This window comes from Piliocolobus tephrosceles, chromosome 5 (assembly GCF_002776525.5).
Source record: "Piliocolobus tephrosceles isolate RC106 chromosome 5, ASM277652v3, whole genome shotgun sequence".
Taxonomy (NCBI): Eukaryota; Metazoa; Chordata; class Mammalia; order Primates; family Cercopithecidae; genus Piliocolobus; species Piliocolobus tephrosceles.
This window is the reverse complement of record NC_045438.1, coordinates 161110390-161138161: the sequence shown is the minus strand read 5'-3', so window position 1 is coordinate 161138161 and position 27772 is coordinate 161110390. Positions and strand designations below refer to the sequence as shown.

General features: G+C 50.0%; 1 protein-coding gene across 6 annotated transcripts in view; it reads left to right on the top strand.

Moving 5' to 3' along the window:
• Positions 1–26858, top strand: part of RREB1 (ras responsive element binding protein 1) — a 198099-nt gene extending 171241 nt beyond the window's left edge. For 5 of the 6 annotated variants that reach the window (XM_023221157.2, XM_023221154.2, XM_023221155.2 and 2 more), the window contains exons 9-13: positions 1089–1278; positions 3930–6828; positions 15385–15549; positions 21328–22131; positions 23431–26858. In XM_023221157.2, coding sequence (XP_023076925.2) covers positions 1089–1278; positions 3930–6828; positions 15385–15549; positions 21328–22131; positions 23431–23888 — 4516 coding nt within the window. In that variant the 3' untranslated portion in view covers positions 23889–26858. The remainder of the gene's footprint in view (positions 1–1088; positions 1279–3929; positions 6829–15384; positions 15550–21327; positions 22132–23430) is intronic. The other variant, XM_023221160.2, reaches the window with a different exon arrangement.
• The last annotated feature ends 914 nt before the right edge of the window (positions 26859–27772 follow it).

Genomic DNA, 27772 nt, shown 5'->3' with positions numbered 1-27772 from the left:
TCTGTGCAAGTCTAGGGGATGTTGATAATACCATAACGATGGTATTTTGTTTTTATCCACCCATCTGCAAACTGATGTAAAACTTTTAATATGGTTCTCAGTATTGAAGACAATACTGGTATGAAAAGCAGAGACAATATTATAAAGTGGTGTTTGCTATGCATCTGTGTGGCCCGGAACATTTAGGATGTCAAAGATCATCTCTGAAATGAAGGGTCAGATTTTGAAGTGGACTGCATCTGTGGGAGTCTTTCAAGGAAGGAGAGCAGCCTTGTGATAGGCATGGGTGGGAGCAGGAACTCAGGCTGACATTTCATGTGTGTTTCTTACTGGCTATGTGGCATGAGTCACATTGCTTCGTATTTTTTGCCAGTGTCACATTGCTTCGTATTTTCACCAGTGTTCATCTGAAAGATGAGAGTCATGATACGCAGCTGCCTACTGGGGTTGTCATATGTGCTGTGCTGTCAGGGTGCCTAGGCTCCGTCCGTGAGGACCGTGGTTATCATTCAGATAATGATGATGCTAATACCACAACTTAATGCACAATCACCATCACTTCTAATTAGATTGGAAAGTTTAATAATTTTTATCCCTGTCAGATGCCAGGGATGCTGATTGATTGCTCTAGCTACTACTTAAATGTATATGCTCTTTTGACTTTTAAACATTTACTCTTTAGACTTTTAAACATTAGAATCCAGTGAACTGAGGGAGAGAGAAACCTCTGACATGATCCCTCTAATGCCTGATCGAGGTGAGAGCGTGCAGGTCTGCCACGGTGGCTTCAGGTTCCCAGTTGTCTTCTTCTTGTGCCCAGACTGTGAGTGTTCAGGTCATATGTACATCTTGTGCTGCCTGCAAAGATTTGGTATCCAGAAGTTGATAGAATACAGTTTTTTTAAAAGGAAGAGGTTTTTGGTGCTAACCATGCAGCCTGGCTTCTTGACATCATATCATTTTTATTTTACTCAATTGAAATGAGTCAACAAAAACATAAGGCTGGAAGAGTAGAAACTCTGACTTAACTGCTTCCTCATATGTTCTCCCTTTCTGCCTCCTCATATGTTCTCCCTTTCCTCTCCTAGATGTGATATTTGCTGCGTCACCTTTCGAACACATCGAGGACTGCTGCGTCACAACGCGCTTGTCCACAAACAACTTCCCAGGGATGCAATGGGCAGGCCTTTCATACAGAACAACCCTTCGATTCCCGCTGGCTTCCATGACTTAGGATTCACGGACTTCTCCTGTAGGAAGTTTCCTCGCATTTCTCAGGTATTCTGATCAGCTCATGGAAGCAGCCAGCAACTGCCTTCCATGGTCCACGCAGTTAGACTAAACTTTCTCTCCCTGAGGTTTCTTTCCTTAAAATGTCGGTTGGGCTTTGTCTTTTTTATAACACCTTTTTTCTTAAAATTATCGTTGGCCCTTTGAGTCTCCCTTGGGTTGCTGGGTTGAGAAGGGTGTGCATAGTCTTGTTTGGGGTTGAATATCCTAAGAACTTGTGCATCAGTCTAGCTCTTCTGTGCCTTTTGCCTGTTCTTGGGTCTTTGAGGTTTAAGATGTCAATTGTAGGCCAGGCCCCAGTGGCTCACACCTGTAACGCCAGCACTTTGTGAGGCCAAGGCAGGAGGATCATTTGAGGTCAGGAGTTTGAGACCTGCCTGGACAGCATAGCAAGACTTTATCTCTACAAAAAATTTAAAAATTAGCCAGGCATTTTGGTGTGCACCTAGTAGTCCCAGCTACTTGGGAGGCTGAGGTGGGAGGATACTTGAGCCCAGGAGGTTGAGGCTGCATTGAGCCATGATTGCGCCACTGCCCTCCAGCCTGGGTGGCAGAGAGAGATTGTCTCAAAAATAAAATTTTAGGGCCGGGCACGGTGGCTCATGCCTGTAATCCCAGCACTTTGGGAGGCCGCGGTGGTCAGATCACAAGGTCAGGAGTTCAAGACCAGCCTGACCAACATGGTGAAACCCCGTCTGTCCTAAAAATACAAACATTAGCCAGATGTGGTGGCATGCTCCTGTAATCCCAGCTACTCGGGAGGCTGAGGCAGGAGAATCACTTGAACCCAGGAGGCTGAGGTTGTAGTGAGCCGAGATCGCACCATTGCACTCCAGCCTGGGCAACAGAGCGAGACTCCATCTCAAAAAAAAATTTTTTTTTTAATAAAATAAAAGTTGTGAATTGTAAAACACCCCAGCCCTATAATTATTGGAATTTGCGGGCTTTTAAAAAAATCTTTACTATCTGCTTTGCAGCTAAATATTCTAAGTATTGTGGTTTCTATTAAAAACAGTTTGGGTCATTATTGACCTGAATAAGAAAAGAGCCATATATATTCCCACTAATAAAGCACCTGCTAAAACTACTTTGAAATTGGCTGGGCACAATGGCTCATGCCTGTAACCCCAGCACTTTGGGAGGCCAAGGCGGGTGGAGCACTTGAGGCCAGGAGTTTAAGACCAGCCTGGCCAACACAGTGAAACCCCGTCTCTACTAAAAATATAAAAAATTAGCTGGGCATAGTGGCACATGCCTATAATCCCAGCTGCCGGGGAGGCTTAGGCATGACAATCTCTTGAACCTGAGAGGTGGAGGTTGCAGTGAACCGAGATCATGCCTGGGTGACACAGCGAGACTCAGTCTCAAAAATAAATAAACAAAACTAAAACTACTTTGAAATTATTTTTTCCCCATTTAAAGAAGTTGAGCTAGAAGGCATCAACAGTGTTGTTCTTCAAGTGTATACGGTACAAACTCAGTGGATTGTTCCAAATGCACACACCCATGTTAACCCCCCAGGTGACATTCCTCATAGCCCCTCCTAGGCAGTGTCCCCCTTCCACAATCATAGAGGGGTAGGGTAGCTGATTCTCCAACATCTCCGACCCTCAGTTTTGCAAGGCACCCATTTTTTAAAAGAATTAATTCTACCCTTGTGGTATTGTTACTTAACTATGCTTCAGAATCTCTCGTGAGATACCCTGTGGGGTTGATATCATTTATCATGCAAACATGATTAAGATGCTTTTTGGATTTCCTTATTCAGTCAAGTGTGTTAGCAAGCAGGAGAAGGTCAACTTTTTTTTTTTTTTTTTTTTTTTTTTAAGACAGAGTCTTGTTCTGTTGCCCAGGCTAAAGTGCAGTGTGGCATAATCGTGTCTCACTGCAGACTCAACCTCTTCAGGCTCAGGTGCTTTTCCTGCATCAGCTTCCCAATAGCTAGGACACAGGCATGTACCACCACATCTGGCTAATTTTCTTTTTTTTTTTTTTCTTTTTTTTTTTTTTTTTTTTTTTTTGAGACAGAATCTCACTCTGTTGCCCAGGCTGGAGTGCAGTGGCCAGATCTCAGCTCACTACAAGCTCCGCCTTTCGGGTTTACGCCATTCTCCTGCCTCAGCCTCCCGAATAGCTGGAACTACAGGCGCCCGCCACCTCGCCCGGCTAGTTTCTTGTATTTTTAGTAGAGACGGGGTTTCACCATGTTAGCCAGGATGGTCTCGATCTCCTGACCTCGTGATCCGCCCGTCTCGGCCTCCCAAAGTGCTGGGATTACAGGCTTGAGCCACCGCGCCCGGCCACATCTGGCTAATTTTCTTATTTTTTTATAGAGACAGGGTCTTTCTATGTTGCCCAGACTAGTCACAAACTCCTGGCCTCAAGTGATCCTCCCACTTCGGTCTCTGGAGTAGCTGGGACTAGAGGCAGGAGCCAACACACCTGGCAAATTTTTTTTTCTTTTTTTGGTAGAGATATGGGATCTTGCTATGTTGCCCAGACTGGGAACTCTTTATATTATGGGGGAAGATTGTGTAGTGGGATAATTGTACAACAAATACTTTGTGCATCTCCGTTTAGTGATTATTTTTTCAATCTTCACGTGTGTTCCCTTGCTTTTACCGGTGGGTTCTGTATAGGCCTGGTGTGAAACAAACCTGCGGAGGTGCATCAGCGAGCAGCACCGTTTTGTCTGCGACACCTGTGACAAGGCGTTCCCCATGCTCTGCTCACTGGCCCTGCACAAGCAGACCCACATGGCGGCAGACCAGGGTCAAGAAAAGCTGCAGGCCACGCCCCTGCCTGGTGACGCCCTGGACCAGAAGGGCTTCCTGGCCTTGCTTGGCCTGCAGCACACCAAAGACGTCAGGCCTGTCCCCGCCGAGGAGCCCCTGCCGGATGACAACCAGGCAATTCAGCTCCAGACACTCAAGTGTCAGCTACCTCAGGACCCCGGCTGCACCAACCTGCTGAGCCTGTCTCCTTTTGAAGCTGCTTCCCTAGGCGGTTCTCTCACAGTTCTCCCCGCGACCAAGGACAGCATAAAGCACCTGTCCCTGCAGCCCTTCCAGAAGGGCTTCATCATCCAGCCTGACAGCAGCATCGTTGTCAAGCCCATCTCTGGCGAGTCGGCCATTGAGCTGGCAGACATCCAGCAGATTCTGAAGATGGCGGCCTCGGCTCCCCCTCAGATCAGTCTTCCGCCCTTCTCCAAGGCCCCCGCCGCCCCACTGCAGGCGATCTTCAAGCACATGCCCCCTCTGAAGCCAAAGCCCCTGGTCACACCACGGACGGTGGTGGCCACCTCCACGCCCCCGCCTCTCATCAACGCCCAGCAGGCCTCCCCAGGCTGTATCAGCCACAGCCTGCCGCTGCCGCCCCTGAAGCTCCTCAAAGGCTCAGTGGAGGCGCCCTCCAATGCCCACCTGCTGCAGTCCAAGTCCGGGACCCAGCCCAGCGCGGCCACGCGGCTCTCCGTGCAGCAGCCGCGGGCGGAGCTACCGGGCCAGCCCGAGATGAAGACGCAGCTGGAGCAGGACAGCATCATCGAGGCCCTGCTGCCGCTGAGCATGGAGGCCAAGATCAAGCAGGAGATCACAGAGGGGGAGCTCAAGGCCTTCATGACAGCGCCTAGCGGCAAGAAGGCGCCAGCCATGCGCAAGGTGCTCTACCCCTGCCGCTTCTGCAACCAGGTGTTTGCCTTCTCGGGGGTCCTGCGTGCCCATGTGCGCTCCCACCTGGGCATCTCGCCATACCAGTGCAACATCTGCGACTACATCGCCGCCGACAAGGCCGCGCTCATCCGCCACCTGCGCACGCACAGTGGGGAGCGGCCCTACATTTGCAAGATCTGCCACTATCCCTTCACTGTCAAAGCCAACTGCGAGCGGCACCTGCGCAAGAAGCACCTCAAGGCAACCCGCAAGGATATCGAGAAGAACATCGAGTATGTGAGTAGCAGCGCGGCCGAGCTGGTGGACGCCTTCTGTGCCCCGGACACCGTGTGCCGGCTGTGCGGCGAGGACCTCAAGCACTACCGTGCCCTGCGCATCCACATGCGCACGCACTGTGGCCGCGGCCTGGGCGGGGGCCACAAGGGCCGCAAGCCCTTCGAGTGCAAGGAGTGCAGCGCCGCGTTCGCGGCCAAGCGCAACTGCATCCACCACATCCTCAAGCAGCACCTGCACGTGCCCGAGCAGGACATCGAGAGCTACGTGCTGGCCGCCGACAGCCTGGGGCCCGCGGAAGCGCCAGCCACTGAGGCCTCTGGGCGCGGGGAGGACAGTGGCTGCGCTGCCCTTGGTGACTGCAAGCCCCTCACCACCTTCCTGGAGCCCCAGAACGGCTTTCTTCACAGGAGCCCCACCCAGCCTCCGCCTCCCCATGTCTCGATCAAGTTGGAGCCCACCAGTAGCTTTGCAGTGGACTTCAATGAGCCCCTGGACTTTTCTCAGAAGGGCCTGGCGCTGGTCCAAGTGAAGCAGGAAAACACCACCTTCCAGAGCCCTTCTTCCCTGGCCCCCTACGACTGCTCCATGGAGCCCATCGACCTGTCCATCCCCAAGAACTTCAGGAAAGGGGACAAGGATTTAGCCACTCCCAGCGAAGCCAAGAAGCCTGAGCAGGAGACGGGGAGTAGCGGGCAGCCCTCTCCCTGCCCAGCACCCGGCCCTTCTCTTCCCATGACTTTGGGGCCCAACGGGATCCTGGAAAGCCCCATGGCCCCTGCGCCGGCGGCCACCCCAGAGCCCCAGGCGCAGCCCCTGCAGGGCCCCGTTCAGCTGGCGGTCCCAATCTACTCCTCAGCCCTGGTCAGCAGCCCTCCCGTCGTGGGCAGCTCAGCCCTCCTGAGTGGCACAGCCTTGCTGCGGCCACTGCGGCCCAAGCCCCCCCTGCTTTTGCCAAAGCCCCCCGTGACAGAAGAGCTGCCCCCGCTGGCCTCCATTGCCCAGATCATCTCATCTGTATCCTCGGCCCCCACTCTCCTGAAAACCAAGGTGGCAGATCCAGGGCCAGCAAGCACCGGCAGTAACACCACGGCTTCAGACAGCTTAGGAGGCTGTGTCCCCAGAGCCGCCACCGCTGCCACCACCAGCCCAAAAGAATCTAGCGAGCCTCCCGCTCCAGCCAGCAGCCCAGAGGCTGCCTCTCCCACTGAGCAGGGCCCAGCGGGCGCCTCGAAGAAGAGGGGCCGGAAAAGGGGGGTGAGGAGCCGGCCCCGCGCCAACAGCGTTGGGGTGGACCTGGACTCCAGCGGGGAGTTTGCGAGCATCGAGAAGATGCTGGCCACCACGGACACCAACAAGTTCAGTCCGTTTCTGCAGACAGCCGAGGACAACACTCAGGATGAGGTGGCCGGAACCCCCGCCGACCACCACGGGCCCAGTGATGAAGAGCAGGGCAGTCCCCCAGAAGACAAGCTGCTGAGGGCCAAGCGGAACTCGTACACCAACTGCCTGCAGAAGATCACCTGTCCCCATTGTCCCCGGGTTTTCCCTTGGGCCAGCTCCCTACAGAGGCACATGCTCACACACACTGGTAAGAGGGCCACCGGGCTCCCAGGCGGTGAGTCCTACGTTGTGGCAGGGGGAGCCACGGGTGGGGGTCATAAGCGAGACCAATCTCCCACAGCTCCAGTTATTCCTAGCTTGCCTTCTTCCCCAGTCTGCGAAGCCCCGGGCTTGTCTGGTGGTGCTGTATTTCCTGTGTGCTCTCAGTACCCACATGGCCTGTGTGCAGGAGCTGAGCCCTCCAAGGGCAGCGTTCTAGTGAGTGTTCACCCAGGGCGTTTTGTGGTGAAAGTGGTCACAGGCCCTCAGATCACTCATGGCGTCGCCTCATCCCTTCCGGAGGCGGTAGCTAGATTATCTACTGGGCTAAGCAGGGAGGCAGCTCCGGAGAAGTGAGACTTTGAAGGTATTGGGGCATAATGAGCTCGGTGCTTTGACACTAGACATTCCATTCCAGTGTCCTCAATGCAACGTTTTAAATTTTGAAAATCTTGTGAAGTTTTTTTGGATGCCATATATTCTTAAATATTACAAATTGTGATGTTGGCTGTTTTCTTTCAGTTCGCTAAGTCACATCTTCCCCTGTTGATTGTGAAAATCAGCAATGAGTGGTGGTAGAATGTTTTAAAATTTCTGTTTATGCTACACTTGTAAGACTTTCTGAGAAACTTCTCTCAGAAAGGCCTGGCGCTGGTCCAGGTGAAGCAGGAGAACGTCTTCCTGAACCTTCTTCCCTGGCCCTACAACTGGTCCATAGAGCCCATCGACCTGCCCGTCCCCAAGAACTCACACCCAAGTGTGAAAAAATTCTAAGTAATAGACTTAAATTGTCAAAATGGTACCCCCAAAACTATTTTCCTTTTTTCTTTTTTCTTTTTTAAAGACAAAGTCTCACTACATTGCTCTGGCTGATCTCAAACTCCTGGGCGCAAGCAGTGTTCTTGCCTCTGCCTCCGAAAGCGCTGGGATTACAAGTGTGAGCCCCCGCACCTGGCCCCAAAAGTATTTTTCTTTGTTTGAGACAGAGTCTCGCTCTGTTACCCAGGCTGGAGTGGAGTAGTGTGATCTCAGCTCACTGCAACCTCTGCCTCCCCAGTTCAAGCAGTTCTCCCTGCCTCAAGCCTCCCAAGTGGCTGGGATTACAGGCATGCGCTACCATGCCTGGCTAATTTTTGTCTTTTTAGTAGAGATGACGTTTCACCATGTTGGCCAGGCTAGTCTCGAACTCCTGACCTCAGGTGATCTGCCTACCTCAGCCTCTCAAAGTGCTGGGATTACAGGTGTGAGCCACCATGCCCAGCCTGCCCAAAAGTATTTTTCAAATGTTAGTTTTTAGAAGTTGATTTTTAAAGAGAAGTTTAGGATAGGAATATACTTGAAATAATTTTGTATCAGGTGCTTCTAGTATGTAAATGGCCATACAACTCTCATCTGAATTACAATTTTCTGAATTTTCTGAGTGAACAGCCTCATTATTCAATGATTTATGTTATTGAACTAAGGGCAAATTAGTGAGATCCTATCTTTTTGGGGTTTACAGCCAAAATATTAATAAATAGATAGGCCCTAAAACCAAATGGTACTGGATTGGCGAATAAAATACAGAACACCCGTTAAATTTGAATTTCAGGTAGACAACAAATAATTTTTAGTATAAGTATTTTTATGTAGTTCTTGGGATTTGCTAAAAAATTATTTGTTTATCCAAAATTCAAATTTAGCTCTGGGCATCCTGGTTTTTTTGTGGGTTTTTCTTTTTGCGCTAAATATGGTAACCCAAGGTAGTCAGGAGGTTTATGACAGGATGTTGAGGGTGGGTTGTGGGAATTGGTGTGAGCTGTGCTCTGTATCTTGGTGGAAATGCATTACGTGGAGTTGATCATCCCACAAAGCTTTGGAGAAGCTCGTGGAAGGCTGTTTCTCCTAGATGAGGTGGAACAGCAGGAGGGAGGTCATGGAGCCACCGCTGGATAACTGAACGGTGTGCAGAATGGAGCCTGGGGAGGGAGAGGAAGCTGGAAGCCAGAGGGAGTTGTGGCTGGGAGCACTAGGTCTCTCAGAGGCTGCACTGGTCACCAGAGCTTGCCACACAGACACGGCATTTCTTTCTGCTGTGGTGGGTCCTTGAATCCAGGGATTGAGGAGTAGCAAGTCAGGAGTGCCTATCCGGGGAAGACTCGAGGAGAACCAGGATTTCTAGATTTGTAAAGTATGTACTGCCCTTTCATACCATTGTCTCCCTGTTAAAATAGTTTAAGCCTGACAAGTAAAGCAGCCACTCTAATGATGACAGCAGTTCAGGGGAGAAAATGCATCTTCAAGAGAAGGTACCCCTTATAGCAGTCTCTTTTGCTACCCTTTTTGGGTATCACCTGTTTATCGCCTACTGAGAGTCTATGGAGAAGTGAGTCTTTCTGTTACCACTTTTCAGAAAGCAGATGGTCTGGATCTGATGATTGGCTTGGCTCGCGCCCTTCCTCAGTGCTCTCACCTCCCCCTGCTGTCACCCAGCCTCCCCATCTTCCTCCTCCAGTATTTCCTTTTTTAAGAGTTGTGCCCATGTCTTTGCAGGTGCATGATAGGTGTTCCCACTTGTGAATCCAGTCATGATTGCCTGGCCTTTGAATGCCAAAATATCGGTGTTGGTTTAAAATTTAGTAGCATCTAAAACTGAGCAAGAAAGCAGGAGGTTTGTTTAAAATAGGATGGGGTAGATATAAATACAAACATTCTGCCTCTTGTCCCTTAAAAGTTACTGATAACCTCGATAGATGTGTCTGCTTTGGCACAGTCCCCATATCCTATCATAATATGTTCTTGGTAGAGCTAGTGTTCATGACAGCCCTGGGACGGTGATGTCATCTATGTGTTGCCACAAGGAAGTCGAGGTTTACTTAAGGAGCTAAGTAACTTGCCTACAGCCATATGGGGAATAAGAGATGGAGCTACTGTTCCAAGCCAGGGTCAGGTTCTGTGCAGCTGCCCCCTGGCCAGGGTATGTGTACCAAGTGTTTCCTCTGTGTGAAGGCAGAAAGCGGGCAGGGTGCACCTTCCATGCTTCCCTGTGTTCCCACGTGTCTACATGCAGAAGATTGGGAAGTAGTTTGAGATAAGGGGGGGGCACCACTGGATCAGAATGTTATTAACTAATTTGAGACTTCAAATTAGTGTTAGCCACCTGCATAGACACTGTGTGAAGGTTGGTGCCCATTGAGCTCCATTAACTTCCTTTGCTGTACTTCACTCTCAGCTTCCAGGGATGTTCAGCATCACCACTGCTAAATCATGTTATATGGAGCACTCGGCCACATCGTGTCGTGTTAGAGCATTTTCCATTCATGGAGCATTAGAGCTGGAAGGAGCCTGGGAAGTCATCTGATGGGCCTCCTCTCCCCACAGACCTGATCTTTTTCCTCTGGTAGGCAGCTCTGCTGTCACTCAAAGCCACATGGATCCCTGACTCCCTAGGCTTCCGTGAGGTGCTGTCTACAAAACTTTGAAAAAAGTCTTAAGCGTACACATGTTAAACATTGACTCTGCAGCCACCCTGCAAACAAAGGTGCTATTCAGAGGAGATATTTTGTGCAGTATTTTGGGTTTTTTAGTTTTTTGCTTTTGTACAGACAAGGTCTCACCATGTTACCCAGGCTGTTCTCGAACTCCTCGGCTTTGCAAAGCGCTGGGATGACAGGCGTGAGTCACCATGCCTGGCCATTTTGTGTTTTTGAGTATACTGTTGAAATCTAGCTGAGTTCCAGCCAGAAACATTGAGCAGCATCCGGTTTTGGACTGCATTTAAACAAACTGTCTACACCTTGAATGCTGGCCTCCTCCTACCCCCTCAGCAAATTACTGTACTGTCTCTACTTTGTCTCAAAACACGTGTTCCCCAGTCCTCCCATTCCTCACAGGGGCAGCAAGAAGCAGATCCGGTGTGCAGTGTCCAACAAGGGGTATACCTGCTGGCTGCTGGCAAGGAGCATGTGGCCTCAGCCTTTTCTTGCTCCCGGCTCAGGTTCCAGGAACTGTGGCTGATGAGGAAGCTGGCAGGGCTGTCATTTTTCATACCCCTGGCACAATCTCCACACATACCTGCCTTTCCTCCTTCCTTCCACTCCTCTCCAGCTCTCTCCCAGCCCATAGTTTCCTGCTGATGAGGACGGTTCCTGGTTCCTTACCTTTCTCTACCTAAACGTGCCACTCCATAGGAGACAAGAGTGCACTGTTCCTGCCTTTACCCCTCGGGAGCATCTCGTGTGTTTTTAGGCCACAGGTGGAGGAGAGGGTGCCAGAAAACACAGCCGGTCTGTTCTAGCCTGTCCTCGTTTTCTTCCCCCTTCCGCTTGCTCCGGTTCCTTGTCCCACAGTGATGGGCATGGGACTATGGGATGTCCATTTTGGGCTTCCCTGGCTTGCTCACTTTCTCACGGGTGCTTTGAGCACCTTTTTTGAGCCGGCTCAGGCTCTTCCCCAACACCCTTTCCTCCTGCTTCTTACCCGGCAGTGAGGGTCAGAGCTTCAGTCGGTGAGTCATCCAGACCTGGGTGTGGAAAGCACCTGGGACACCACTTGTATTTGGCTACTTTTAGCTTTCTTAAAAGACAGCTTTGGCCATTTTTACCCATTCCTGTGTACACTTCTGCCAAATACAGAGAGAAAATACCAAAAGAAAGCATGCCTTCACGCAGGGGTGGAGGAGCAATGGAGAGAAGGCTGGGCTGCTCAGGCTCAACTTGTTACAAAAAGAAAAGCAACTGCAAGGTTTTCCATGCTAGTTAGACCCCACCTTTCTAATCCTGATTGTCTTTGAAAAATGAACAGAAATGTTTTCAGTTCTGTTTTTTGGATCTTGGAGGCCAAGGTGCCAATCTCCTCATCAAACTATTCTCGCTGTTCACTCTTCTCTTGCCCCAATGCCCTTCTTCATTTCTTGACTGTTCTGGGAGAGTAAACACTGGTTAATTTTGTTTGTTTTTGGAGTTGTGTTTTTTTTTTTTTTTGAGACAGGCTCTCACCCTGTCACCCGGCACCCCGGCTAGAGTACAGCGGCATGATCACAGCTCATTGCAGCCTTGAACTCCTGGCTGAGTTCAAGTGATCCTCCTGCCTCAGCTTCCCAAGTCGCTGGGACTACAAGCGCATACCACCATGCCTGGCTAATTTTTTTACTATTTTATTTTATTTTATTTTATTTTATTTTATTTTATTTTATTTTATTTTATTATAGTTATTTTATTTTATTGTTTGAGACAAAGTCTTGTTCTGTAGCCCAGGCTGGAGTGCAGTGGCATGATCTCAGCTCACCACAACCTCTGCTTCCCAGGTTCAAGTGATTCTCCTGCCTCAGCCTCCAGAGTAGCTGGGATTACAGGCCCACGCCACTGCACCCAACTAATTTTTTGTGTTTTTAGTAGAGACGGGGTTTCACCACATTGGCCAGGCTGGTCTTGAACTCCCAACCTCAGGTAATCCACCAGCCTCAACCTCCCAAAGTACTAGGATTACAGGTGTGAGCCACCACGCCCAGTCTTTTTGTTTATTTTTTTGTAGAGACAAGGTCTCACTGTGTTGCCCAAGTTGGTCTTGAACTCCTGGGCTCAAGCGATCCACCTCTCTTGGCCTCCCAAAGTGCTGGGATTATAGGCATGAGCCACTCTGCCTAGCTGGCTGATGGTTTAAGCTCTCGTGTTGGGGCTTGCAGAATGCTGTAGGTCCTGAATGTGCAGGTACTCCCTGTGGTTACAGGTGCTTTTACAAATACCCCTCCTAAAGCAGTTATTCGTGGCAGCTACCAAATAGATAAAATCATTTGCTACTTTCTATATAGATGAATGGCCAACAAGTGTTTTTGAAACCTGTGTTACTATAAAATACTAAACAGGCCCGTTTTCCTGCATCCCTGCAATCCAGAGAGCCCACTGCTATGTAAAAATGTCAGACTTACGCAGTGAAATGTGAGCTTTTAATGACTCGTGTGAGTTGTTATGTCACTTTGGGAGCCTTCGTAGTTTGATGCAATACTTTTGCATCATGGACTGTTTTTTGAATTTAGCATTAATAGGGACCTTCTCATGGGGACGTCAGCCTGGCAGTCCTAACCAACTGTAAAGGTGACGCACTTACCAGTGTGAAAATTACAGAGTAAACCATGTGATAGGGGGAGTGAGAAGCCGATCGTTTTCTTTGAAATCAAGAATCCTATCATAATAGCTTCTTACTTGTTTTCCTCTTGGCCTGGTTATTTTCTCAATCTGGCCAGACTCAGAGAAGCAGCAATGTTACCTTTTGACAATAAAATATTCAAAGTACTTTATTTTTACTTGAAATTATTAAATACTGTGTTCAATTTTAAATGAAAAACAAGAAGTAATTTTTTTCATTTTATTTTATTTTTGAGACAGAGTCCCTCTGTCGCCCAGGCTAGAGTGCAGTGGTCCAATCTCTGCTCACTGCCACCTCTGCCTCCCAGGCTCAAGCGCTCTTCCCACCTCAGCCTCCCCAGTAGCTGGGATTACAGGTGCGCACCACCATGCGTAGCTAATTTTTGTATTTTTAGTAGAGACGGGGTTTCACCATGTTGGCCAGGCTGGTCTTGAACTCCTGGCCTCAAGTGATCCGCCCGCCTCGGCCTCCCGCAGTGTTGGGATTACAGGCATGCGCCACCATGCATGGCTGCAAGAAGTAATTTGGAAGATGCACCATAAACACTGAGGTACTGTACAACTAGTCATACTTTTTTTTTTTTTAATGTGGATGTTTTAAAAATAAATTTTGCAGAAAACACCTACAGAATGATAGGAGGAGACCCTGAAAACAGTCAGTGGGTTCTCCACTTCTGTTCAGGTTGCCTTGTGGAGCTCCTCAGAAGCACACAGGCCGCGTTTCTGGGTTTCTGATTCTGCCCTTTCCAGGTTTCTAATTCTGTTGTCTTTGATTGTTTTGAGCATCTTTATTCTTAAAAACTCCTGAGGAGATTTGTAAGCATCATCTTAAAAGGTCTTTTAGCTCAGGACGGAATCAGTGACCCCTGTCTCTGATTATTGCTCCTGATGTGAAATTGTGGCCATGCTGTCACGGGGGCGGTGCCAGGTCCACACCTTCAGGCTCTGTACAAATGGCGCCCCCTGGAGTCGTGTGACACAGCCATGCCGGTCAAAGCTAGTCCCTCCTTCCCCTGGGAAAACACGTGGCCCCTCTGGCTGGTCCCCAGGTGCCAGGCCCTTGCTGTGCATTTGCAGGGGAGTGCGTGGCCTTGGGCATCTGTGCTAGTTCAGGCTTCTGTCGACATTAATCTAAACGAACCCCAGAGGCCCCTGTGATCTGTGTTTCCAGGGAGCTGTGTTTAATTGTGGCAATCCCAGGGTTATGAGACAAAAGTACTAGGCCCCAGCTCTGAAGTCATGTTGGTTAACACATAAAACCTTTTACCCTGTAACATTAGCAACTGGGACCTTGGACTCCAGTGACTTGGGGGAAAGGGAGGAATGCAGTAATACACAAATGATGCACCACCAACTTCCATCTCCTGAAGGTTCCTGATCTCCTCTCTTTTCCTCTCCACCTCCCTTTTCCCTTGTGCTTTCTTTCTCCCTCATGCATCCACACAAATCCAGGACAAGTTGTAGAGGAGCTTTGATTGCATTTTCAGACGTGACATTTACAGCACAAAAGGAATCCAAGTAAAAGGAGAGGGTAGGCAGACCAAAGCAGGAGGGTACTGTGCCTCTCTCAGTGGCTCACCCATCTGCATTTGAGATGGGTCTAGGGGCGAGGCAGGGGTGCCAAAATGTCCTCTTCACATGCACATCTGTTGAATGGAGCACATGATCAAATGCAGACATAGTTACGTATTGGTCACTCATTTGCAACCAAGCTTGGAGCAGGGGGAAGAAAGAACCTTTAATGTAATGAGAAGATCTCCTGACTCTTGCCACCTAGGACCACAGTGAACTTGAGGAGAAGTCACTGCAGGATATCTCAGCAAGTCAGACAGGAGTTGTCCTGGGAAGTCAGAACTCAACTGCTCCCATTCCCCAGTGGGAGGGGCACAGCCACCAAGGCCAGGAAGGGGGACTGGCCACCCTGGCCGGGGGCTGTCCCTGACTTCATGGGCCCCCAAAGATACCCAGGGGGGCTCCCCAGTGGATTTCCTAGTGTCCATATTACGGCGTCCTTGCCACACTAGAACTCGTTAGAGGGCATCTTTCTCTTTGTGATAGAATATAGTTGATTTCTTGCTGTGCTCTAAAATCTCTTCATTCACTTTTATTTTGTGTTGTCATTATTTAATATTTTAATTGTAATAGCATTGTTTTACTTTAAATGTATATTTTTCAGTTTCATTTATTTTAGTATTTTGAAGACAAAAATTCATATTCCATTTAACTTAGGAAAAGGGAGAATGATCGTTGTAGTCACTGATGTTCTCTTTTTTTTTTTTTTTAAATGTGTTTTGTTAATTTTCTTGAAGGGGTGGAGGAGGGGGGAACAACTGCCAGTGATCCCAGGAGAATAAACAAAAACGACTTTTGTTTTTCATTGCAGTAGAAAGCCAGATAAATATATATTTTTTTTCCTGCTTCAGGTCAGAAACCCTTCCCTTGTCAAAAATGCGATGCCTTCTTTTCTACCAAATCTAACTGTGAACGCCACCAGTTGCGCAAACACGGAGTTACCACCTGTTCCCTGAGAAGAAACGGGCTTATCCCCCAGTCAAAAGAGAGTGATGTTGGATCCCATGATAGCACAGGTAGTGCCGCCAGGTGAACAAGAACCCAGAGAGAGGGAGACAGGAGTTCGGTTAAGAGTTGTATCTGACTCCGGTCCGAGCTGTGGAGGGGCTGCTTGTTCACTTCCCTGTAGGATTCAGAGCCTGCAGCCTATTAGTAGAAAGGCGGGCCCCGCTGATGATTGGGAGGGAGCATAACTCCTGGGTCAGGTCGCCTAGACATACAGCAGGAAACAGTGACAGTGCCCCTCGGTGACTCTCGGGGTGCTAGGGAAGATCTGTCACCCTCTTGACAGAAGAGGCCTTTGTTCCCAATGTTGGGAGGTGGGATGTATGGGAAGGCCTACAGCTTTAGCCCTGGGTATGAACTCATCTAAAGGGGATGTGAAACCTTAAAGGTTTGGGGAGCCCTGGCCTCTGCAGCCTCCTCGGGAGCAGGCCTGGGCTCCCTGGGATGTCAGGGTATTGAAGGAATGAGGGGTGCGGTGTTCTTCTTTTCAATAACTCTCTTCCCGGTGTAAGACTGTCCTTGTTTGAAAAAGCACTGTGCATGTCCTTTCTTTAATCACATCTCTGCTTGACCTGAATCCGAGTATTATTCTCCTGTGCTGATGTGTGCTTCCTCCCTCCGGCACCCACAGAGCAATTAACGGCTGCCCGATATGTCTTCTGCCACCTTTTTTACCTTGTAGTTTCTGAATTTATTCATGTCCTCTATCGGTACACTCCATCCGCTCGGACTGCTGGGGTTCTCCGTCCTCACCCCCAAGAGCAAACAAAACAAAAGCCAGCCTGCCGCAGGCCACTTAGACACCCGCCAGTTGGCACTGAGTAGCAACAGGGACAGCATCTTGGTGCTGGGTCCAGTTCTGCAAGTCTTGAAAACCTGACGCTATCTCGTGGCTGCGAAGAGATCCTCCCAGCCATGTTTTTCTAGGGTTGTAATTGCGTCCTGTGGCTTCTGTTCCTCAGATAGGGTGAAGATGGGGTGCTCTATAGTTAGGAGGCAGCCCTGCCTCAGGAGTCAGTGTGGACAGAGGGTTGGGCATTCATCTTAGCCCCCTTGTCCTTACCTTGGTTACAGCGATGTGGGGGCGCATCTGGAGAGGCCACCCTTTGCCCCCCTCTTTGCCTCCCACTGAGCCCCAGCGAAACCAACTGTGTGAGTGCTCTTGACGGCCCCACCGCCAGTCTGGATCAGACCCTCTGAGGGTGTGAAAGTGTAAGCTGGTTTGCTCACTGCTTCCCCAGCTTCCACTTCCACATAACTCACCGGTATCTTTGAGTGCAGAAAGATGTGGGTGCCCACGGAATCTTCCCCTAACTTGGACCCCTGTGAGCCAAAGATGACCTGCAGTTCAGCCCACGGGAAGCACACACCAGTGCTGGCAGGCACGCATCTGCTGCAGACCATCCTGTTAATGTTTAACCATCGGCCGCCACGTTACCTGTTAGTCTGGAACATTTTCTTTCAGCCTGGTTTTGAAAGCTGCCCTGTGATCTTCCCATAGTGGTTCCACAGTAGCGAAAGCAGCCAGTAACTGAGGGAGCTGAGGGGGAGCCCTTGGGTTTCCACGTTTACAAATAAGTCTTAGTAACTCTGTGCTGGATATGCATTTTGCGTTCAGCTTCTTTATCATAAGGGAGGAACAAGGGCTGGGGCTCCTGCTGACGTCTGCAGACACAAAGCTGAGTCGGAATTTATGGTCTTAGCTTCGGTTCAGCACCAAGTGTATTTATAAGTTTGTACTCATAAGTTTTGTTTTCCAAATCCCAGCAAAGCCCTGTCCCACCTCCACCCCACCCCGGAAGTTATATAGGTTTTCTTGAAGGGACAAAACCTCTAGAAAAGGAAAAGTTACTGAAAGTTGTAATGTGAGACCAGCAAAGAGAAAATATATGTTTGGTTTAGTTGTGGTCACAGTCCATGGTGAGAAAAGGGACTGAGATTTAAGTGGGAGAGAAAGGAGGTTAGGGAGGCAGAGTTTAGTGATTTCAAGGAGGATTTTAAAAACCAGATGAGTATGATGGGCATGGGGTGAAGCCTTCATTCTGGGCTCCCCCCAGTGAAGTTAAAAAAGTGAGGCTTTGAAGGAAGACCACTTAAAAAAGGGGAGAGGGGGAGGAAATGACCAAGGAGGTCCTTGAGGGGTTTTCTAGGCTTATATGCTTAGGTGGCATTTTCTTAAAATTCCTACACATGTTTTATAATGCAGGTCTGACTTTTTTCAGTCGCATAAAGTCCCCCAAAAGAATGCTTAAAATGCCACAGTGGGGGCACTTCTCCCTTAAAGGTCCATTTTGAATATTCAGATTTCGACTGAAATTCTTCATTCACTGTCCTGGACAGAGAGGTGCCCTGGCCCCCTCTGCCCTTGAAGGGCATGCCCTTGGTCCTTCCTCCGATCATGCCACATCTTCGTGTTTGTAGGCACCTACATAAGGCTGTTTGTAATTCATATAAACGTGAAAGTGTTTAAACTCTCCCTTAATGGTGGCCACCTTTACCAGCCCAGAAGTCCCACATGTCAGCACGGACTGCACCTCAGGAAACCCTCTCAGTCCTCAGATGCTTTGGGTAGAGTGCAGACACAGTGGCTTCCCTGCAACGCACCCCTGCCAGGTCAGATGATGACTTCGCTTGGTAGTCTGTCACATCGGTTGAGGCACATTTCATGTTTAGGAAGCAATAGATCATGAATTGTTGAGCTGACTAGGGCCGTCTCCACTGTCCTGCAGGAGGAGCTGTGGGTTTATTACCCACCAGGATTCCTTCTGCTTCCTCTGGCAGTTTTCTTAGTTGTTGAACACAAACCGAGGGACTGATGGGGAGAGGGAAGAACTGCATATTTTTAAGGTAGCATTGCTTATAAAAAGTCATCAGCTCAGTTACCTGCATTTGGGAGTCTGGGTGGTTGAGGGCAGGGATTTATACAGCACCTGGCCTTATAAGTTGACTGTTCACGATAGGTTTAGAGGTGAAGTGTTTGTTCATGAGAATCACTAATGAAAATCAGTTGTTGCATAGAATGTGAAGGGCACAGCCTGCACTGCTAAAACACGCCCCCTAGTGGGAGTTTGGTAGAATACAACCAAGCCCCCTGTATCCCAAGAGGGCGTTGGCCTTTCATTGTACTCTGGGTGATCTCTCTCCATTATCCACACAAAGGAAAGTCTCAGCAGCAGGAACAATTTGATCTTAGTGTATTTATTTGGGTTTCATTTCAAACTTTATTTTATTTTTTCAAGCTTTATCATGTTAAATATGTTCTATGCAGTTAAAATAATGCATGTTCTTTGCTGGAAAAAAAAAATAATAGAAGTGGCCTAGGATATACTGGGGACAAAGGGGAAGTAACCAGAGATTAAAGCTTTTAAAAGTAACCAGTTGGGCGTGGTGGCTTATGCCTGTAATCCTAGCCCTTTTAGAGGATCACCTGAGGTCAGGAGTTCTGAGACCAGCCTGGCCAACATGGTGAAACCCTGTCTCCACTAAAAATACGAAAATTAGCCAGGCATGGTGGCTCACACCTGTAATCCCAGCTTCTTGGGAGGCTGAGGCAGGAGAATTGCTTGAACCCAGGAAGCAGAGGTTACAGTGAGCTGAGATTGCACCACTGCACTCCAGCCCAGGTGACAGAGCGAGACTCCATATCAAAAAAAAAAAAAAACCTACAAAGGCCAGCCACGGTTACTTATGCCTGTAACCTTAGTACTTTGGCGGGCCAAGGCAGGAGGACCCCTTGAGCCAGGAGTTCGAGACCAGCCTGGGCAACATAGGGAGACCCTGACTCTAGGGAGGGAAATTACCCACAAAGCCAGCAAACAAATTGAGCAGTTCGTATTTTTATTGTAGAGTTTATACCAATGTGTATCCATTCTCTAGCTGCTCTCTGTTGAAATGATTCCAGAAAACGAGTATCTTGTTTTTCCTTGGAATGTGGCCCAGACATTGGCGTGCATATCTCAGGATTCATATTCTTTAAGCTTTTGGATAATTTTGCAAAATCATTTCTTCTTTAAAATTTTATATTCACACCATAATATTTCCTTCTGAAACCTCTTGAGATACTCAGTGGCTGCCAAAAAGTGCAGTGTAAGACTAATGAAATGAAATGATGGAAGTGGACGTATTATGCAGATGGCTGTGGGTAAGCCTAAAGCCCCAAGCGGGTGTGAGCAGTAGGTACTGTCTCCTCAGACCTCGGGATGGGGCAGGACCAGCTCCTTACCCCAGCCCTCCTGACTGCCTTGATGGCCAAATAATGGAGCATGTGACGTTGAGGAGGGGTGATGGATGCAGGTTGACACTGTAGTTACGCCTGATCACACCAAGTGAGAATCCAGGTTAGGTGTGTGAATCTGCTGGCTCGAGGACTGCACTCACATCTGGCCTATTGAGGGAGGCGCATCTCATACTTGTGCCATAAAACAATGACTTTCATTCACCTAATTCTCAGAGGAACTTCTGAATCCCTACAGTAATAAATCAGACAGTGGCCGGGCATGGTGGCTCACGCCTGTAATCCCAGCACTTTGGGAGGCCGAGGTCGGCAGATCGCCTGAGGTCAGGAGTTCGAGACCAGCCTGGCGAACATGATGAAACCCCGTCTCTACTAAAAATACAAAAATTAGCCGGGCATGGTGGTGGGCTCCTGTAATCCCAGCTACTCAGGAGGCTGAGGCAGGAGAATTGCTTGAACCCGGCAGGCGGAGGTTGCAGTGAGCCGAGATCACACCATTGCACTCCAGCCTGGGTGACAAGGAGAAAACTGTCTTCACTAATAAAAAATCAGACTTAAGATCTGCAGCTAAATAATAGATTCCACCAGCTTCCAATGCACTGGTGTAGTGCATAATTTTAAGAAGTTATTAAGTCCTCTTTCAACCTTAGGAAAGGGAAGGCCTTTTGACACTGTTTGATGTTGTGAATGTTACAACCGTGCCACCCCTTAAAAGGACTGTTGAAAACTGGTAGGCTTTCCACATACAGTTTTACTGGGTGGAATGGACAGATAGGAACAAATCAAAAGGCAAGAAGTCAGGGTAGGTGAGATGCCCGGAACCCAGAACCCCTTGTCTTCACAGGCACCCATAGCCCTTCACAGTCCACTCCCCTCACTGTCTGCTGTTGCCAAGCCTGGCATCAAGGGTGCCCTTCCTTTAAAAGATTTCCACCACTCCTGGGAGGCTGACAGCTAGGAAGCCTACAAGCTTCCCTGCACCCCCTTGGGTCTCTGCAGCCTCCACCTGGAGATGAGCGTCAGGCAAGAGTGCATACCATACACACAGAATGCAGGCTTGGGGTCGTTTCCTGTGAAACTCGTAAGACCATGCTTTGGGGGATTGGGGTGGGGGTGGTCCTGTGTATGTTGCATGTTCGTATGATCTCTTTGCACTGGAAAAATAACTTATAACTCAAGCTTCCTCAACCTCCCTAGCGCTGCGAGTCTCTGGAATGCACCCCTCTCCTATCCGCAGCCCCTGTCTGCCCTGCCTGAGTCACTCACACCTTCCTGGGGGCGGGGGCAGTGGAAGCCGGGGGTTCGGGGACACAGCCAGCCCTGGGAACACACCTCAGGTGATGTGGAGGCTGCTTTTGCCTTTCTTACCTCCCCCGGGTCATCTTGGTCCTCCTGGGGGAATATAACAGGTGGTGAGGATTTGGGCCGAAACAAGTCCTCACTGGTTTGGGGTTCAGGCTGCTGGCGTGGGTCTATCCCATTCCCAGTGACATCCCTGGCCTGAGCGTACCTGGTGGTGCCCCTCTGAGCCCTCCCCGCTGTGCTTGCCCCACAGACAGCCAGTCGGATGCGGAGACTGCGGCCACCGCGGGCGAAGTGCTAGACCTCACCTCACGGGACAGAGAGCAGCCGTCGGAGGGCGCCACTGAGCTCCGCCAGGTCACAGGGGATGCCCCTGCGGAGCAGGCCAAGGCGGAAACGGCCTCGCCTGTGCACGGAGAAGAGCACGGGCCTGGGGAGAGCCATGAGCCGGAGGAGGAGCCTGGCGCTGAGGAGAGTGCCGGTGACGCCGACGGCGCTGAAGAGGACGCGTCGAGCAACCAGAGCCTGGACCTGGACTTCGCCACCAAGCTCATGGACTTCAAGCTGGCCGAGGGCGAGGGCGAGGGCGAGGCAGGCGCCGGGGGCGCGGCCACGCAGGAGCAGAAGCTCGCCTGCGACACCTGTGGGAAGAGCTTCAAGTTCCTGGGCACCCTGAGCCGCCACCGGAAGGCGCACGGCCACCGGGAGCCCAAGGACGAGAAGGGAGATGGCGCCGGCACTGCGGAGGAGGGGCCCCAGCCCGCCCCCGAGCAGGAGGAGAAGGCCCCCGAGACCCCGGTGGAGGTGCTGGAGTCGGCCCCGGGCGCTGGGGAGGCCCCGGCGGAAAAGCCTGCAGAGGAGACTGAGGGCCCCTCCGACGGGGAGAGCGCGGCCGAGAAGAGGTCCTCGGAGAAGAGCGACGATGACAAGAAACCAAAGACAGACTCCCCCAAAAGCGTGGTCAGCAAGGCAGACAAGAGGAAGAAGGTCTGCAGCGTGTGCAACAAGCGGTTCTGGTCGCTGCAGGACCTGACCCGGCACATGCGCTCCCACACAGGTAACCAGGGCAGGCCAGGTCCCCGGCCCAACAAGGGGCGGCGAGTTGGGCACCTCTGTCCTAGGAGCTGCCCTGAAGCGGCGCTGGAGGCCACCGAGAGAACGTTTGCTTACGTTGCGGGTGTGCCCTTCAAGCCCGTGAACTAGGAGTTTTAAGGAGTTGCCCTCTTAGCCCTTGAAGACCGTGCAGGCCGCCTACAGCCAGGCCGGAGAGGGACCTTGGCCGTTGTGTTTTTGAGAACGCTGTGATCTCCCTCTTAGCTCTGCTGAGCCTCCGTCTTCCCATCTGTAGAGTTGGGGTGACAGCTGCCCTGTTTCATAGAGGTATCTAGGAGAGGGTGCTTGTGCTGGCCATGTGGGCCCACTTGGTCCCGTCTAGTCCTGTGGCCCGGACGACAGGCGGTGCCCCAGGCCACTGTGGGGCGGCAGGCACCCTGGGTGATCCATTAGGGCCAGGAGGGTCTTTTCCTTTCTTAGCCGTGCAGCCCAGCTATGGTGACTGGGACAGGACTCTTAGCCACTGCCCTGCGCACTGCTCCTAGAGTTCACCCGCCACCCACAGGGTGGAGGCTGCAGACCCCAGAGCAGGGGCGCTTACTTTGAGACAAAGACCTGGATATGCCCGTGGAATCTAGAGATACATCCTTCTTCCTTCCAAAATAACCTGTCCCTCCTCTCAGCCGCAGCTTCCCTCCTTGTCACAGCTGCAGCCCGCAGAACACGTGTGCCCCGACCCAGCGCAGTCAGCTGTTCGCTGCGCTTGCCTGTGTGAAGGACCAGGGTCCTTGGCTCTCAGAAGAGAGAGATTCTTGGGCTCCCAGCAAGCGTGGTGGGCCCTGCCCTGGGCCTGACGTGTGAGCCATCAGGAAAGCCCCCGCTGCGCCACATCGCAATGCAGAGGGTACCTGGTGCCTCCGACTTAGGTGCTGCTGTCCATGCAGATCCCTGAGAGGGTCCACTCTTGTCCCCCTCTAGATTCCTTCCTAGGCTCTGGTCGAGGCCAGTCTGCACATCTCCTGAGGCTTCTGCTTCTGGGACTTGGGTTTTCTGGATCAGTATGTAGAGTGCTTGGACTGAGAGAGGAAGGAGAGGGAATGTCTCAAACTGACAGCTTGAACCAGCAAACAGAGCTTGTCCGTCCGGTTTGCTGGTTCAAGGAAGAGGCCGCTGGCTGAGTAGGAAGGAGTCCTGGTCCCCCGCACATAGCCTGGGAGCCTCATTCCTCCTGTGCAGAGCAGGGTGCGGTGGGTACTGGTGCCTTTTGGTTAATGGAAATTCTTTCTTTCTTCCCTTGTTCCAGGGGAAAGGCCATACAAATGTCAGACCTGCGAGCGAACCTTCACCTTGAAGCACAGCCTGGTTCGCCACCAGCGGATCCACCAGAAAGCCAGGCATGCCAAACACCATGGGAAGGACAGTGACAAGGATGAGCGGGGTGAGGAAGACAGCGAGAACGAGTCCACCCACAGTGGCAACAACCCCGTCTCAGAGAACGAGGCTGAGCTGGCTCCCAACGCCAGCAGCCACATGGCCGTCACCCGGAGCCGGAAGGAGGGCTTGGCCAGTGCCACAAAGGACTGCAGCCACAGGGAGGAGAAGGTCACGGCAGGGCGGCCGTCTGAGCCTGGCCAGGGTGACCTTAACCCAGAGAGCCCAGTGGCCCTGGGACAGGACCTGCTGGAACCTCGCAGCAAGAGGCCTGCCCACCCAACCCTGGCCACAGCTGATGGCGCCTCGCAGCTCCTGGGGATGGAGTGACAGCCTCAGTCCCCTTCAGCACAGACAAAAGCCAGCAGAGCAAAGCGTCATGGGGTTTCCTCAGTGCCCTTCGGCTGTTGGGGAGTGAGAGAGAGAGAGAGAGAGAGAGCTAGAGACAAGCAGGAGCGGTGGCTGCTCGAGCGCTCAGTGCCATAGCCTTACCGCAGCATGCGCGGGAGGCCACAGTGCGTGCCGATTCCAGTGCCTTAACTACTTACCGGATCCCTCCATATTATCGTGGGTGTTGTATTTTTCCAAAATGGCTTCTTAAACAAAACAAATATTGTAACGAATTGTCTGGAGAGGACTTCTTCATTTGAGCATTAGCGTTATTTTTTATTGGTGTGTGTGAGCTTGTTCTTGTGAATCTGTGATAGCACCGTTTGTTCTGTGAGCTGGAAACAGAAGGAAAAACATACCCTTGGGTACCCATAGCCAATAACTGGAAGAAAATGATGTGAATTTCATGTAAATGACCAGAGGAAAGATGGATAAGATGATAATTTCTTAAATAGACATTTTCCTTTTTTCTGTGTGCTTCATGGTGAAGCTGTCATCTGGTCCTTGGTATTACAGGATGTGGTTGACGAAGGTTTCCAATATGGTTTCAAGCCAAAACCAGGAAAGATTCTAGCTTCAGCCTCATGTCCGTTTCCACTCTGTCAGCATTAGACATGGTCACCGTTCAAGTTTCAAGACATCCATTCTTAACTATAGAGAAGAGTTACTCCCCTGGCGTCTAAACCTATGGAAAATATGCACGGATAGCATATATTTGATTGCCTCCTCTTCCCTTTCAGTATCTATATTATTAATATTATTATTATTATTATTATTGTTAGTTCATCAGTTTGCTGTTCTCTGCAGTGAGCAGAATCAAATGGGCAATATTTGTCCTGGGAGACCTGTGCCGCGCCCGGGTCCCCGTGTAAACGTGTGCCTGCGGCTGTGGTTGGCACCCTCGGGTGGTAGCTCTTCTACTGTAATGAGACAAGCCTTTCTTCTGTCACTGCAGAATTTAGCAGGGCCGTGAGCAGTCTTCCCAGGCATGGCCCAGGAGCAGCTCAGAGGGTGGAGTGAGGGTGCGTGCATCCGGGAAACAGGCATCAAGAAGCCAGGGCCGTGCCTGGAGCACTGCAGAGATGACTTTGGAGAAAGCAAAGCAGTGACCCAGTGACCAGGCACGTTACTCGTGAGCGAGGTATTCCCAGTCTTCCTGCTAAGCCTAATCCAAGCCTTACCCAGCTGTGCTACTGTCATTTGCAAAGCGAGGAAATACTACTACTGGTAATAAAACTACACATGCAAGATGTCAGATAAGAAATAGGTTTATATTTACCTTCCTGCGATGTGGAGTTGGTGCTTGAAGATAAATGTGCTGTTTCTAGTTTCTTAAATAGCCCAAACCCCTGGGTGCAAAAAGGCAGGATTCTTTTTACCCATAAGCATCTTAGGCAGGCAATAGACTTCCCTCACTGTCCCCGCCTGCGGGGAGGAGCGTGTACCCCACGGCACCTGAGCTCCTGGTCCCTCAGCCAAGACCTCGGGCCCCCAGCCAGCCTGCTGCTGGGGACCCCTGTGCTTGCTGCCGTGTGTGGAGCCTCTTGCCTTCCCCTGGGGAGGCACCCCTGTACCCCAGCTGCTTTCCCCTGCCTTTTTCTGGCCCCAGTGCCCCTCCTTGACATAGACTTGTTCGCACAGAAACATGCACACCCGCTTGCCTCCGCCGCTTCACCAGTTTCTGAAATCCAACCTCCCAGACTTCAGAGGAAGATAGATATTCTTGAGATAATGAAAAGTGATATCTTCGCATATGAAAGGAAAAAAGGTTGAGGTATATATGATTTTTAACTGTATTAGGGATGTATGAACCAGTTTTAAAATGAGGTTTTATTTACTGTAGAGATGAATGCAAATCAGAACCAATGATTCCTTGGTCTGCTTAGTTAAAACCAGTTCATACATCCCTTAGGTTTCTTTTTTTATTATTACAGTTGTTATTGTTATTTTTGTTGTTATTATTTGGGGTTTCTTGTGTTTTTTCTTTGCGACTCTCCACACTAAACTCGCAATATTGTGGGGAGAAGCTGTGAGTAAACTCTACGCTGCGGTGAGATGTAGCAGTAATCAGCTCCCAGCGACGTGAGTAGCCGGGGCTGCCGCTCGCAATAATCACTATTGATTTAAAGCTTTACTTAGCCTTGATCTGTACCCTCGTAGTCAATAAGGTCTTGCCACATTTTATTAGTGAGGTGGAGAAACGTATTATTTGTTTGTTTTTGCCCTTCCCCCACCCCCCAATATTAAACTGTGAAATTTGTGATTTGTTTAAACTCTGGGTGAATCATAGCTTAGTTTGCATGTCCAGCTAATTTGTTTCTATACATTTTGTTTGATTCTCTTTCTCCTTCTCTCAGGGCTTTTACAAAAATATATATATATATGGATCTTCTGAAAAGTTTTTTGAGGTGCAAGTTTTTTCTCTTTTTTTTTTTTTTTTTTTTTCTCATTGATTAATGGACATGATGCTGAGATTCAATCACTACATGAAACACCTGGCTGTGAAAACAGAACAACCCAGAGGGCTGTTTTCCAAGCAGCACTGGGGAAGCTACGGAACAGCCGGATGCCAGTTTCGGGAGGATTCACCGTACGTTCTGACCCTCTGTTCGTCTCTTTCCTCTCCTCTTTCTTCAAGAAGGAAATTTTGTGATTTCAGCCCATGCATTAAACAGGAAACAATAATAAATTTGTAGAATGCATATTTTTCTAAAGGGAACCTAAAAACTGCTGCTACATGTTATGTACAAAACTGGTTTATGCCACATGAACAGAGAATCACAAGTTTGGTTTTGGTACTTTTTGTTCCTCTTTGTATTCAGTTGTATAGAACTTCCAAATTCAGAATGAGAAGAAAGCTGTTCTGTATCAAACCATCTAAGCAATAAATGTTATATTTTAAAAGCGGCAGATTGCCGGTCACGTGGCCGTCCTGTGATTTGTTGTGATCCTATCCCCTAACCCACAGCCCACTTGGCGCAGCCCCCAGGTGTGCGGTACCGTTGGAGGGAATCAGGTGCCCAGGAAAGCTCTTGTCATCCAGGCAGCATTTTTATTTGCTCTGGAGGCTGGGGCAGTGACTCTTTCCTATAATCCCAGCACTTTGGGAAGCCAAGGCAGGAGAATCACTTGAAGCCAGAAGTTCAAGACCAGCCTGGGCAAAATAGTGAGACCCCTATCTCTACAAAAAAAAAATGTTTAAGAACTGGCTGGGCATGGTGGTACACGCCTGTAGTCCCAGCTAGTTGGGCGGTTGAGGTAGGAGGATCACTTGAGCCCAGGAGTTTGAGGTTGCAGTGAGCTATGATCGTGCCTCTGCGCTCCAGCCTGGGGACACAGCAAGACCCTGCTGTATAGAAAAGCGCTCGGCTGCACTTGGGAGAGCTACTTTGAGAGCATGTGGAAAGTTAAGTGGGTGGCCACTGTCAGAGCTTCAGAGTGAAGACCTTGGTGTTGGGTGCACAGGGCCAGGAGACTGGACCCAATGGGGCACCACAGTGCAGGCCACTCTGTCATTGGCTAAAGCCAGCATTTTTGTTTCCTGTGCAATAATGGCTAAGAAGTCTGCCTCGCCTCTTCTTCCCCCAACCCAGCTGTAAGTGATGTAGTCAGCACCCAGTGGAGGGAGAACAATCTGTCAGTGTGACCAGATTTTGGTGAGACGGGCAGGGACAGCAACCCTAGGGCTGGGGATGGTGCAGGTTAAAACTCACATTTGGGTGAAATAGCAATCAGCAGAGCTTCAACTCCTGTAACTAGGGAGTAGCTCTCAAAAAGCAACACTGGGGGCCGGGCACGGTGGCTCACGCCTATAATCCCAGCAC